At 59.1% G+C, this 13,949-nt stretch overlaps 1 protein-coding gene across 1 annotated transcript; it reads right to left on the bottom strand.

Annotated features, from left to right (window-relative positions):
• LOC470141 (proline dehydrogenase 1, mitochondrial) lies at nt 1-13,249 on the bottom strand. The gene is made up of 9 exons (XM_054676154.2): nt 12,316-13,249; nt 11,777-11,802; nt 8,589-8,754; nt 7,472-7,553; nt 5,824-5,916; nt 5,556-5,702; nt 4,420-4,595; nt 2,999-3,097; nt 1-2,735 (listed from the first exon to the last, which is right to left on the bottom strand). Exons 1-9 carry the CDS (start codon nt 12,654-12,656, stop codon nt 2,732-2,734), a joined length of 1,134 nt encoding a protein of 377 aa, XP_054532129.1. The 5' UTR covers nt 12,657-13,249; the 3' UTR covers nt 1-2,731.
• Between the last annotated feature and the right edge of the window lie 700 nt (nt 13,250-13,949).

Raw genomic sequence — 13,949 nt, 5'->3', positions numbered from 1 at the left:
TTTGAAGTAATATTTTGTATATTTTGGGTTAATTAAAATGTATTCTTGAAATTCATTTTATCTTTTAACATAGCTACCAAAAAACTTTAAATTACAGTTGTGGCTTGCATTATATATCTATTAGCACTGCTCAGATATTGGGGTGGGGCCCTCAACTCTGTTCTGTCTTCACACCACCCCGTATAGCGTCTTACAAAGATTCTCAGGTTTTGAAATATCCACGCAGTGACAGTTCTCAAGTTTCATCTCCAGCTTACTATATCCAGGTATCCCGACTTCGCTGGTCTGCACAGCACTGGGGCCCCCAGCCTGGGGCGAGTTCCGCCTGCTGCTCACGCATCACCCGGGTGACTGGCGGGGCCTGTGCTGTGCTTCCCGCTCCCTCCCCGAGGGCCTCACCTCCCCTGTTCTCCACCTGCCCCAGCCCTGGCTCCCAGAGTACCCATCGGCCAGAGGCCCTTTCCCTCCATCCCTGGGCTGGGCTCCAGTGTCGGGACCACCCAGTCTAAAGCAGGCACCCATCTCTGCCACATCGCCCTGGCTTCCATCTTGTGTCTTCCTCAACCCCAGGACATGAACCCGAGAGCCGGGTGCCACTGCTGGCTGCCCCCTCCCCTGCACAGCCTCTGCCATGTGACTGTGGCTCCTCCCAGCGCAGGACAGTGGCTCACTCCACCTGGCATCTGGGCTTGGCCTCGTGAGGCACTTTGGCCAACAGGGAGGTACCAAAGGTGACACAAGCAGAGGCTTGCCCTCTCCAGGCCTTCTGGAAGCCTGAGCCCACCACGTGCCCAAGCCTGGGCTGGCCTGTGGGACGCTGGACCCAGGATGCAGTCTCCTTTACTACACCAGCCATGAATGAGCTCATTAGGCCCCACCGGCCCCAGATCACAGACGCAGGAGGGACACAGGCACAGCCAGCAGCAGAAGCATCAGCTGAGCCAGCCCACCCCTGGCCTACAGAACATGCCACTGTTCCAGCCTCTAAGTTTGGGTCTGGTTTGTTCCTTGGCCAAAGCCAACTCGGGTTGTTTGAGGGTGGGTGGTGTGGCAGTCTGGGCCCAGCACAGGACAGAGCAGCTGCCATAGTCTAGAACCACTTACCCATGGGAGGGGACCCCAGCTCCCCAGAGCTCCCCAGCCACCCACAGCAGGGGCAGAGCTGAAGCCTGCAGGGGTCCAGCCTCTCAGGCAGGGATGTGAGCATGGTACTGGGGGAGCCCGGTACAGGGCCCTTGGGGCCAAGAGGAGAGAGCCCGGCTGCCACTCGGGAGGGGGAAGCTGTGTCCACTGGGGAAGCCACTGCCACAGCAAGATAGTAGGGACAGACAGGTGCCAGGGCGAAGCTGGAGAGAGGAAGCCCTGCTGAGGGCAGGCTGTCCTTTAGGAGTTGGATGGTGATGTGTCTAGTCAGGCTGTGAGTCCACCAGCATTGAGAGTCCTCCCAGAGGCTGGGAGTCCTGATGACAAGCTGAGAGCACCCCCCACCAGCTCCCGAGTGCTGGGCAGTGCTGGCCACCAGGCCTGTGCGTGTGGAGAAAGTGAGTCTGTCCAGCTCCCGAGTGCTGGGCAGTGCTGGCCACCAGGCCTGTGCGTGTGGAGAAAGTGAGTCTGTCCAGCTCCCGAGTGCTGGGCAGTGCTGGCCACCAGGCCTGTGCGTGTGGAGAAAGTGAGTCTGTCCAGCTCCCGAGTGCTGGGCACTGCTGGCCACCAGGCCTGTGCATGTGGAGAAAGTGAGTCTGTCCCATCACCAACACATCTATGACAATTAGCAGAGGATCAGGGCACAAAAATGGGTGTGCTGCAATTTCAGGCCATGAAAAAGTAGCAGCATCGTAAACAAAGGCTGAATGTGGGCATCACTGAATGATTTCAGAGCCGTGAGTCAGCTCCCCGAGCAGCACCAGGATGTGTCCTGTTGGCTGCAGCCCTGGCCCCAAGCCTGCCCTGTGGCTTCACAGCTTCTTGGGGAGCCCCCTCGTGCCACAAGTCATGGATCTGGGGCACCCTGCCCTGCTGAGAGTGGAGCTCCTGCTCAGCTCCTAGGAAGGCGAGAGCCAGCGAGGCCACTGCCCAGGCCCCCGAGGGTTCTAGGGGGTCCCATCCCTGGGAAGGCGGAATCTGGGAGGGCAGGGGGACCTAGGACCCCATTGTGTGCACAGCTTGGGCTAAGGCATGAGATAAGACCAGGGTGACAGTACAGGAGTATCCAAGAACTGACTTCACCTAACTTCTGCATTTGACTTGTTAGAATTTTACCGAAGTTGTGCTCCATGGGACAAATGTTTAAAGAGAAAACAAACCGTTACATTCCAGATGTAGTTAAAATGTTAAGGGAACTGCTTATAAATGAGGCAGCGCTGTGGAGGCCTCCTGAGGGACTGGGCTCCAACACTACATTTGTACCTTTCAGGAGCCATCCGAATACCCTGATGAAATTTAGTTTTTTAATTGTGAAGTTTAATAAGTCAAATGTTAATTTTTAAAAGGCTGGGTACAGTGGCTGATGGAGGATCACTTGAGGCCAGGAGTTTGAGACCAGCCTGGCCAACATGGTGAAACCCTGTCTCTGCTAAAAATACAAAACATTAGCCAGGCGTGGTGGCACATGCCTGTAATCCCAGCTACTTGGGAGGCTGAGGCATGAAGAATTGCTTGAACTTGGGAAGCAGAGGTTGCAGTGAGCTGAGACCACGCCACTGCACTCCAGCATAGGTGACAGAGCGAGATTCTATCTAAAAAAAAAAAAGTTAATTTTAAAAACCAACGTAACTGCAAAGAGCCATTGTGCTCTCACAGTCCGATGTCCAGAATGCCAGCGGGCCTGGGCCTGCCCACTGAAGCCACCCTCCAGCTCATTTCACCAGCCTTTCACCACAAATGCCCGACCACCCAGCAGGTCACTCTGCCCACCCTGAGCTCTGCACTGCTGCCACCTCTCCCCAGCCGGAGACAACGGCTCAGGTTGGGGTTTCGGTGCAGGGTGGGGCACACCTACCTGCGCAGTGCGAAGCGCACCGTGTCCTCATTGTGGGAGGCCACCATCACCTTGGCCTTGGCGTTGTGCTTCAGCTCCTCCAGCACGTAGTCCAGGCACCTGTGGAGAGTGCCATGTGAGCCCAGTTCCAGGCCTGTGGTCGCCTGCACCTCTCATTACCAGCTGCAGAGAGAGGAGGCCGAGGGCAGACCCAGATCCATCCAGTGAGCTGGCTCTTTCCAAGGGTATCCACAGGATCAGGAGGAACAGGAGCAGCATCTGCCCCTCCCAGCACCTCATGAAAAAGAAAGACCGGCAACCAAGCAAAAGCGATGTCTGGGACCAGACAATTCACACAGAACCAGCTGGGGCACAGCGTCCCTGCATCAAACGTGCCGTGACTCTGGGGACCAGCCCAAACATGCCCGTAAGCCTCATGACAGACACAGCTTTGCGTCTGGGGAGGGATCGTACAGTGCACCCCTGGCCCTGAAAGGAAATAAAAGGGAAGCAGGTCCCCGTAGGGCACAGTGGGGGTGGGCATCCCGGTGCACCAGGAAACCCGAGCAGTACGGCCCTCCTGCAGCGAGGTCACTCAGCAGGCTTGACCACGTGCACGTTCTTTCTGACCCAGCAATTCCATTTCCAGCAACCTAGGACAGCTGCATCCTCAGACACAAAACCCCTGACAGCCCGTGTGTACCACAGAGGGTGACGGTATGTCCAGCGAGTCCCTGTTACAATAACCAGACTGAAAACCAGTAAGATCAAAGATGCTGGACACATAGCCCCGGGCACCCCATGCTGGCTGTTAACAGCACCACTCTGCAAGCCCACACAAGAGGACCCAGATGGAACGCGAAATGAAAAACACATCAGGCAGAGGACACGCTACAACGCAAACAACAATGGCGGAGATGTGTGCGCTGTGGCACGACATGCACAGCGGCTGCAGGAGGGGAGCCAACCAGGAGACACTTGGGGTCTCTCTGAATTTGCAGCATGCACACACGCCTCTAAGAGGAAAAGCCCATGGTTGGCCAGCCTGTGCTACATGAAAAGATCACCAAGAAACTAGAGCAGTAAAAGCAGGTGCAGAACAGCTGATGGGCGATCCCACTGTGTGAACTGAAAAGCAAACAGGCTGAGCCTGCAGGGTGGGGAGGACCGGGTGTTCATGCACATCTCTGGATGTAAGTGTCTGCAGGAGCAGGCTCAGGGAACTGTGGCCAATTTTGCTTTGTTCAACAGGCTTTTCTATATTTATAAAAGAATAACCTTAATGCTTTTGAAAAAGTAACACATGACATAAAAGCTGAGGAAATACCAGTTCTGACCTGGGGACACATGTGGCTGACAAGGTCAGTCTCCAAGCCTCTCCCTCAGGCCTGGTTTCTTGGCGCCCTGCCCTGAGAAGACAGAGGGGTGGGAGAGCTGCACACCTGTGGTACATGGCGTTGGTGGCCTCGTACGTGGGGTTGATGGGGTCCTCATATCCGATCTCTGCTGCACAGGCTCGCTCCTGGGCCAGGTGTGCACCCCGCACCAGCTTGGCCCCAAAACACCAGCCCTCACGGTGAGCCAGCTCCATGTCCAGGGTCACATTGTCATAGGCATCCTGTGGGGCCACGGCCAAAAGTCACAGGGAGCCTGGGCAAGCCCAAGTGACAGCAGGATGGGGCCCTCCTGGGCCCAGGTGCAGTCACCAGGGCTGGGCAGCAGCTGCCTGGGGAGGTGCAGCTCAGGGCACCTGGAGCAGGTGTGGGTGAGGATGGTTCTCCAACCTCTGTCTCCAAGGAGCAATGGCAGTGGGGACATCTGCACCTTCCTCTGTGGCCTGTGGACAGCCCTATGGGAGCAGCCCAGGCGCCAGCAGCCATCATGTGCTCCAGACTCCCAGGCCGACCAGGAGGGGTGCGTACTGCATGCTCCTGCCTGGACCCCCTCCCCATGCCACCCTGTGTCCTCTGGGCACCCGGCTCACCCCTGAGAGCTCTGGACCTGCTAACATCTCTGAGCAGTTTGGGGCCCACAGGCTAGGGTGGGCTCCCTGAATACATGTGACATCGTGGATGAGTCTTTCCGGGGAGGGCCCAAAGCTTTCATGAGGTTCTTAGGGGCGCTGAACTGAAAACACGCTGGAGGAAATGGTCATGGGACGCCTTCCAAGTTTGGGGTGTCGGGTACATCTAGTGGGCCCTCATAAAGATCGCTGTCTTCCTCTTGCTCCTTAGACACTCTTGGCTGGTTCTGAGAACCAGGGGAGAGGCTGCGGGCAGCGGGCCTTTCTTGCTACTCTGAGGCAGTCACCCTGGCCTTGGCCTCCTCTGCAGGCCTGGCTGTGACCACCATCTAAGGGGCTCTTTCCTGGACCCTGGGGCCCGCTGGGTGAGCTGTGCTGCAGAAGACCCCAACAACCCCTTGGGGGCACGGCCCACTCCCTCCTCCATCCCGTGAGCTCCCTGGTGGGTGCTGAGTGTAAAACCAGGCAAATGCCAGGGAGCTCAGATGAGAGGAGCCCCTCCTGTGGGGTCTCCAAGCCCCAAGGCAGGCAGGGAGGGGCTGAGCGGGGGCTTGCCTTGAGGTAGCACTGGTATGTGTTGAAGATGAGCGGCTTCTCCACATTGAACTTCCGCTGCATCTCCAGCGTCAGGCGGCTGATGGCCGGCTGGAAGTAGGTCTGCTCGGCATCCACCATCAGCCGCACGCCCATCTCTGTGGCTTTCTGAGAGGCGCAGGGGGTGGGAGAGTGGGAGCAACTGTTGCTCAAGTGAGGCAGGTGCCCTCTTCTGCATGAGTCCCGGGTCCCCAAGGCCCCAGCCCTCTGCCCGAGCGGGACAGCTCACCTTGGCCAGGACATCCATCCACTGTAGCATCCTCGTCATCTGTAGCTCCTCCTCCTCAGTGAACCGGGACAGCAGGGGCTCCAGCTGTCCTGTCTGGGGGTACAGCACATGGTCAGGCCACAGCGAGGGCCAGGAAGTGCCACCCTGAGGCCCAGGCTAAACCTCTCTCAGTGTTCCCAGCCCACGGGAACCCTCTCACCCGTCTGTGCAGGGCTGGGAGGGAGGGCCACCTGGACAAGCAGCACAGTGCCCCGGAACCTCCAACGCAGCCAGTGCACTGCCCTACGCGGGCCCTGGGGATACCAGGAGGGAGCTCAGTGCCCATGTCAGTGGGCCCCAGGCTCAGTCCAGGCCTGCACTCCAAAGTGTGTACTCTAACAGCCTCCCCAGTTCTCACAGAGGCCCCACCGTTGTGGGAGGGCCCCCTGCAGCTCCCATGTGACACTGAGGAAGTGAACACTGACCACCCAATCATCAAACAGAAGGGCTCCGCCCAGAGCAGGAAGAGGGCCCAGGAGGAAGACCCCTGGCTACAGGCAGACAGGGCAGTTGTGCAGCATGTGCTGACACGTAGCCAGGGACCAGGGCAACCGCCAGGATAAGGCCTTCAAGGAGCTGGTGCTCAGAGGCCGTGGGGACCCATCCCGCAGGGCCTCCCGCTCACCGCTTTGCTGGCCCCAGCAGCCTTGCCTCACTGGGCACAAACAGTACCACTCTATCCCTTGCTACACCATGCTAAAGTCTCCAACAGCTGGTGGTCTTGGTGCACAGCCACACTGTACGCACTGCGCCCCGAGGCTCTGGGTCGGGGGCTCTAAGTTTGAGGCTGGGCCCTTAGTGGACTGGGGCTACATGTGTCATGGAAAGCTGCCTCTGCAGGATGTTTTCTGAAGGTGCTTCTGTTCTTTCTTCGAATTCCAGTTTAAGCTGTGGTTTCAAGCAGTCTGCCAGGTCCTGGGCCCCCCTCCCACAGGCAGATAAGTCTCATTCCTCTCCCCGCTGTATATAGGCTGGCCTGGTGACATGCTTCTAACAAACAGAACTTGCCAGAAAAGACACCATGTGACTTCTGAGGCGAGGCAGGAAAATGTCACCCAGCTTCTGCCTGGCTCTCACGTCTCAGGGGACACTGGCCCTTAGAGCCCAGCTGCCATGTTGGGAAAAAGCCCAAGCCACAGCCAGCACCAACTCCCAGACATGTGAGTGGGCGCCTCCCCCAGGTCCCAGCACCACCACTCTGTGAGTACAGCTACCCAGGAGACCCCAGGGGAGGACTGCCCAGCTGAGCCCTGTCAACCTCAGAACCATGAGGCAGAAGCAGAGTGGCTGCTGCCGTTTTAGGCCTCTGAAGTTTGGGGTGACCTGATGCACAAGATAGATGACTTGGGGAAGGCCCCCAGACCCCCTCTCCTTGTGGTGTTTTAAGGCTCCACGTGGGTCTCTGTCCCACCAAGCACTCTGTGGACACTAGTGGGTTTGTCTTTTTTTCCCCCTGGACCATAGGGGGTCTGTGGGGCCATAGTGTGCAGTGATCTTGGTCATGTTAAGTTCCCAGGGTAGGCAACAAGAGACACACGTGGCAGGCTGAATTCCCTTCTTAGCCCAGCGCCCTGCTGAGCTGGGCCTCACTGAGGAGCGGAGGTGTTACCTGTGCATTGGGGACCACCAGGTGCTTGGACAGCTTGGTCCTGCTGTCGATGAGGCTGCTCCAGTCCAGCAGGTCCACGGTGCTGAGGGAGGAGGCACATCAGCAGAGGGGGCACCCCCACCTGTGGGTGCTAGGGTCGGGTGGGGGATCCAGGCCCAAACCTGTCCATTCACCAACCACCACAAAACCCACCTCGGTGTTCAGTTTTAAAAGACAGAGAAGGCTGAGGCAGGAGAATGGCATGAACCCAGGAGGCGGAGCTTGCAGTGAGCAGAGATCGCGCCACTGTACTCCAGCCTGGGTGACAGAGCGAGACTCCGTCTCAAAAAAAAAAAAAAAAAAAGACAGAGGAAATGTAAATATTGTTTTCTGTTTAAAAATTTAAAACCAGTGGCGTGCAGTAGCTCAAACCTGTAATCCCAGCACTTTGGGAGGCTGCGGCGGGCAGGTCACTTGAGCCCAGGGGTTTGAAACCAGCCTGGGCAACATGGTGAGACCTGGTCTCTATAAAAAATAAATTAATTAAAAAAATTTAAAACCAAAACACAAACAGTCCTGCATCTAGGCGGCTCTGAAAACACTGAGTACCCTAGGGCTGTTTTGGGCTTGTGGAGGGGCCGAGCATAGGCAGCCAGGCAGGAGGCGGACACAGCTCCGGGGGGCCAGGGAGGACACAGTGGGCAAGGCTGACAGTGTGTGAGGGGATGGCTCACTACTGCACCACCCCAGTCACCTCCTCACTTCAACTGGAGGCTCCTGGTGATCTGGTCCCAGCCCCTGGCCCCAAGGATGGGGCATGGGGCTCTCTGATCCTTCACCTGCCGGCGTGGACTCCAGGGAGGGCTGAAAGTGCCACCTTTGCTCTGGACCTAGATAATTCTATAAAGAGCCCTCTATGGGGTCTGTGCTGGCCCTGTGTCTCCCCTGCCCAGCCCAGCCCCAGCCTCAGGGACTCCTGAAGCCATCAAGTCCTGCTGTGTGAAAAGCAGTTCCTTCAGCACTGTCATCCCAGGGCCCACCCTCTCAGGCAGGGCAGCCAGGACTGGGAGACGTCACTGGGGCTTGGCTGGAACCATGGCTGATGCTCGTGTCCTCTCAGCCTGGGGGCTGCTCTCACCCAGACACTCCCAGGGTCTCCGCCATGAACCAGTCCTCAATCTCAGCCCCGGATGCGATGCCCATCTTTGCAACACTTTCCTTGAGAAGTGAGAAGGCCTGGATCAGCCCCATTCGCTCACATTTTATCCTTCCCCCCACCCATTGGCCTCTGGTGCTGTTTCTGCCTTTATTACATCATTAGTAAGAACAGGATCCATGTCTGGTTTGTTTCTACTGCATAGACAGGTCTATTCCCACCCCGCTGCTGATGCACGCCCACGCCCTGCAGGCCTGGGTCTCCAGCCCTCCTGCCAGCATCTCCCCTCTCTGTTCAGAGTCCCTCCGACCTCCTCCTCCCCACCAGGCCAACCCCAGCAGCTGCAGAGTGAGCCACGTGCCCTGGGTGAGTTCCCAAAACCACCTCCGACCACTGCCCACCATGCCCCCTGTGCACCCCCACGGTGCCCACCCCCTCACAAGCCACAGGAGTGGGGAAGGGAAAGGCTGCCCCACCTGCAGCACCGCCACCTCCAGCTTGGTGTCCATGCCTGGCCAGCCCACAGCAGGCTCCTGACCCCACCCCACCCCGCCCATGAAGTCCTTGCACATGGCGCTCTGGAGGCCCTGTAGAGATGAGAGGGGGCTCCGTGGCGGGGTTTGTGTTTCCATGCAGGTGTGGGACAGCAGTGGGCACAGGAGCTGCCTGTCCCCTGCCGAGCAGCCCCCACAGGCTCCCTGCCTCGGTTTCCTCCCCTGTGCCACCAGCACCACAGGCTGCTCACACATGGGTCACAGGACCCAGAAACACCGAGTGTGGCTAAGACAGAGACACGCCAGCGAGGCCCCCTTGCTCAGGCCTCTGCCCCAGAGCCTGAGTCTCTCAGGAACCTCTGATGCAAGCGCAGGCTCCTGCCCCCGTGCAGCCAGCCCGCAGTCCCACCCTGCCCTCCAGGCCAGCCCTCCTGCAGCATTCTTGCCCCTGACACTTCTTTCCAAGCAACAACCAGAAATGTTCCTTTAAAGTGAAAGCAGATCTTACCAACTCATCTTGTTTAACGGCACCCCAGTGCAGGGCCTTCCCCTTACATCTGCCCCAGGAGAACAGGCAATGGACGAGGAGAAGACGCCCCTCATCCTGATGGCCCAGCATTCAGCTGGCCACTCTGACCCCCAGCCCCCGTCAGGAGGTGGCTTCCAAGCACTACTCAGAAGGGCCAGATGCAGTGGTATGCCCTGTCATCCCAGCACTTTGGGAGGCCAAAGTGGAAGGTTCGCTTGAGGCCAGGAGTTTGAGACCAGCCCGGGCAACATGGTGAAACACCATCTCTACAAAAAATATGAAAATTAGCTGGGTGTGGTAGTGTGCGCCTGTAATTCCAGCACTTTGGGAGGCCAAGGTGGGGGGATCACTTGAGCCCAGGAGTTCCAGGCCAACCAGGGCAACATAGTGAGACCTCATCTTTTTTCTTTTTTCTTTTTTCTTTTTTTTTTTTTTGAGACGGAGTCTCACTCTGTCACCCAGGCTGGAGTGCAGTGGAGTGATCTCGGCTCACTGCAACCTCTGCCTCCCGGGTTCAAGCAATTCTGTCTCAGCCTCCCGAGTGGCTGGGATTACAGGCACCTGCCGCCATGCCTGGCTAATGTTTTGTATTTTATTAGAGACAGGATTTCACCGTGTTGCCCGGACTGGTCTTGAACTCCTGAGTTCAGACAATCCACCAGCCTCACCTCCCAAAGTGCTGGAATTACAGGCATGAGCCACCACGCCCAACCGTGAGACCTCCTCTTTACAAAAATTAAAAAAAAAAAACTTGGCCATGTGTGGCGGCATGCACCTGTAGACCCAGCTACTCAAGTGGCTGAGGTGGGAGGATGGCTTGAGCTCAGGAGGTCTAGGCTGCAGTGAGCTATGATCACACCACTGCACTCCAGCGTGGGCAACAGAGCAAGACCCAGTCTCATTTGAAACAAACAAACAAAAACATAAACAGGCCTGGGACCCGCTGCCCCTGACAGAGGGCTGCTGGGGCCAGCATGGGGCTGTGCAGGGTCGGGTGTTTCTAACACGGAAGGACACTGGGCCTTAGTGGCCTCTAGCTTCTCTACCCCTGGAGCCCTGCTCCCCCCATCTCTGGCCCCCAGAGGCTGTGTCAGGAAGGGATTCCCAGGCAGAAGATGCGGCATCAGCTCCCTGGGCACAGTGGCTCATGCCTGTAATCCCAGCACTTTGGGAGAACAAGGTGGGCAGATCATGAGGTCAGGAGATTGAGACCATCCTGGCCAACATGATGAAACCCTGTCTCTACTGAAAATACAAAAATTAGCTGGGTGTGGTGGCACGTGCCTGTAATCCCAGCCACTCGGGAGGCTGAGGCAGGTGAATCGCTTGAACCAGGGAGGTGGAGGTCACAGTGAGCAGAGATCGCGCCACTGCACTCCAGCCTGGTGACAGAGCGAATTCCATTAAAAAAAAAAGAAAGAAAGAAAAGAAAAGAAAGAAAGAAAAGGAAGGAAGGAAAAGAAAAGAAAAGAAAAAGAAAAAAAAGAAAAAAGAAACCTGACCTGGTGCCTTCCTAGCCCCCACTACATCCTGGCCACAAGGTGGGCATGGCTTCTGCACGGCTAGTCTCTGTCCCACTCAGCTGCTACCTAGAATGCCCGTCCTTGCCCTGTGGCTGGCCACTCCCTCCCCTGGCATTCCTGCCCTGCTGCCTCCTCCTCCTATTGCAGCACCACCAGCACTGGCTCCTCCTTTGGGATGCCCCTTAGATGTGGGCACTCCCCAAAGCCTCCACATCGCCGTCCCTCACCTTGCCAGTTCCTCTACCTGGGATGTCCCTTCTCGCCCTCCTGTCTCCTTGGCCGGGGCTCTTTATGGCCAAAACTTGACCTTAAGACATCCTTGTGTGCACAAGCACAGCAATGCCCTCCCAGAGCCCTCCATCTGTCCAGTTCAGCTCCTTCTTCCTCCACCAACCTCCGCACTCCCGCCACCACGGGTCCTAGGCTGACCTTGGCGCTCCCCATGGGATTCGGGCCAACAGCATCTGACTCTGATTTCGTGGACCCCTGCCCTCACCTCGCACCCGCCGAGGCCTCACCTAAGCTCAAGTGTGGCTCAGTGCTTCTCATCTCACACCGTCCCCCGCCTTCCCCCGCCTCCTGTTGAGGCCAGGGGTGCAGCCCCCGACCTCTGTACAGTCTCACCTGAGAAATCAACACCACCAGATCCCCTGGCGCCAAAAAGCGGAACCTTGCAAACTCTTCCCAGGGTCACCTGGAGATAACCGTCATCTCTAGTACCCCTAGGCTGATGCGGCTAAAACAGTGTTCTGCTTGTTGCCCCCCACCACCGCCACCAAAAGCCCTGACACTTTTTAAAGTTACCATGGGTGAGTTCAAAGCTGGGCGTTTGAGGGGCTTCCCATTTTTCCCCAACAGTGTTCTCAGAGTGGCCGTGTCTGGGAAGCGGCTGGGTCCCGGGGATTGAACTCTGGGGTCCCAGGCTATGAGCCCTACACCAGGCTTCTCTTGTGTCAACATGAAGAATACTCCATTTTAAATTCCAAGTGATAACTCTGTATTCCCACAAGTGGTATATATCGTAAATATTAAAACGACCATTGTTTTTAGTTGGTAGACATCGAGAAGTAGGAAACTTCGCGATCTCAGAAAGGGACTGCAGGAAACACCTCCCTTCCTGGCTTCCCTTGCTCCAGGAGATGCTTGGGAGGCACCCGTTTCACGCCAGGAAGCTCCGTAAAGGCTCCCGGGACGGGCAGAAGCCCCGCGCCCCTGCCTGCACCCCGCGCACCTGCTCGTGGCGCGCCAGCAGCGCGGGCCAGGCGCACAAGCGCAGCACCAGCAGGCTGCGCGCCAGCTCCCAGGTTCGCCGGCTGCAGTACGCCTCGTGCGCGTTGCCGAAGTCCACGGCGGGCACCAGCGGCCGCACTGCGCTGGCCGACCCACGTCCTGGCACGGCCCCTGGGCCCGCGGCGGGCTGCTCGCTGGCGGCCGGCGCCGTGGACAGCGGCGCAAAGCGGGGAATGTAGGGGCGCAGCGCGGGCAAGACGCGCCGCAGAGCCATGGCGGGATGCCGGTACCCGCCCGGGCCGCTTAAGTATGCGCTATTGGTCCCGCCCCGCCCCGGATGCACCCTAGCCGCGCTCTCTCCTCAGGAGTCCCACGCTCCGAGCCGCGCCCACTCCTCGGGAGACACCGCCCCATCCCAGGGGCCCCGCCCCTCCCTAGCATCTGCACCCGCTCCTCCTGAGGCCCCGCCCCGCCCGCCGTCGGGCCCACGCCTTCTCCACGTGAGTCCCTCGCCCCGCGCTCCAAGCAGCTCCCTTTCCTCAGCAGACGCCGGTCCACCCTACGACCCCAGCTCTCACCTCTGGAGAACTCATCCCGAAGTCCCAACCCCACCCCTGAGGCCCCGCCCCAACCCGAGGCCTGGCCGGCTCCGGTGGTCATACTCCAGAAGACCAGCGCTTCTTCCTCAAGGGTTCCGGCACGCCCCAGGACCCACCGCCCCTTCTCCTCATGAGGCCGCGCCCCGCGCTCCCAGCCGCGCCCGCTCCTCGAGAGGACCCGACCGGCCTTCCCAGCCGCGCCCGCTCCTCGGGAGGACCGGCTCCGCGCCCCCATTCCGTGGGAAGCCCTGCCTCACACTCCCAGTCTCGCCCTCTCCTCGGAAGGCCCCGCCCCGCGCTCCCAGCCGCGCCCTCTCCTCGGGATGTTCCGCCCCGCGCGCTGCAGACCTCTGTGCGTCCACAGCAGGCCCCGCCCACCGGGCCGTGCCCCGCGCGCCGCAGCGGGGCCTTGGCAGGCCGTGGCCACACCCCCGCGAGAGACCCGGTCCCCGGGGCTACCCGCCCTGAGCTCCGCCTTCCTCACAGGAGAACCGCCCCATTGGGAGCGGGACCCCTGACCAGGCTTGCGGTCTCCCCACCGCACCGGGTTTCCCAGGTCCCCAGGCCAGCCAGGTGGGTCCGGAGCCCGCCGATCAGCGCAGCCGCACACCTGGGTTCCTCCCTGGTCCTTGAGCCGCGTGGACCCACAGCTGGGGCCGGATCGGCTGAGAATCCAGCCCTCAAAGTGGGTCCGCTTCTCCTCTGGTCTAAATGGGCGTATGGGAAGCCGTCCTCTCCCTCCCACCCCTGAGGCCTCTTAGGGGCTTGCCCCGCGCTCCTCTCCTGTCCTCCCAGTCCCACCGCCCACCCAAGGGCAAACGCGGACCACTAGGCCGCCTCGGAACCTGTGCAGCCCTGTGGTTCTTCCCTTCCCTTGCCGCCCCACAGGAGTCCGCTGGCCACACCGCCTCCCCTGCAGGCCCGGCCTCAGTGCCGCCCGCCCGTGGGCCGCCTCTAGAGCACCTACC

This window comes from Pan troglodytes, chromosome 23, assembly GCF_028858775.2.
Source record: "Pan troglodytes isolate AG18354 chromosome 23, NHGRI_mPanTro3-v2.0_pri, whole genome shotgun sequence".
NCBI classification, from domain to species: Eukaryota; Metazoa; Chordata; class Mammalia; order Primates; family Hominidae; genus Pan; species Pan troglodytes.
The sequence above is the reverse complement of the archived record's forward strand: the minus strand, read 5'-3'. Positions and strand labels throughout refer to the sequence as shown.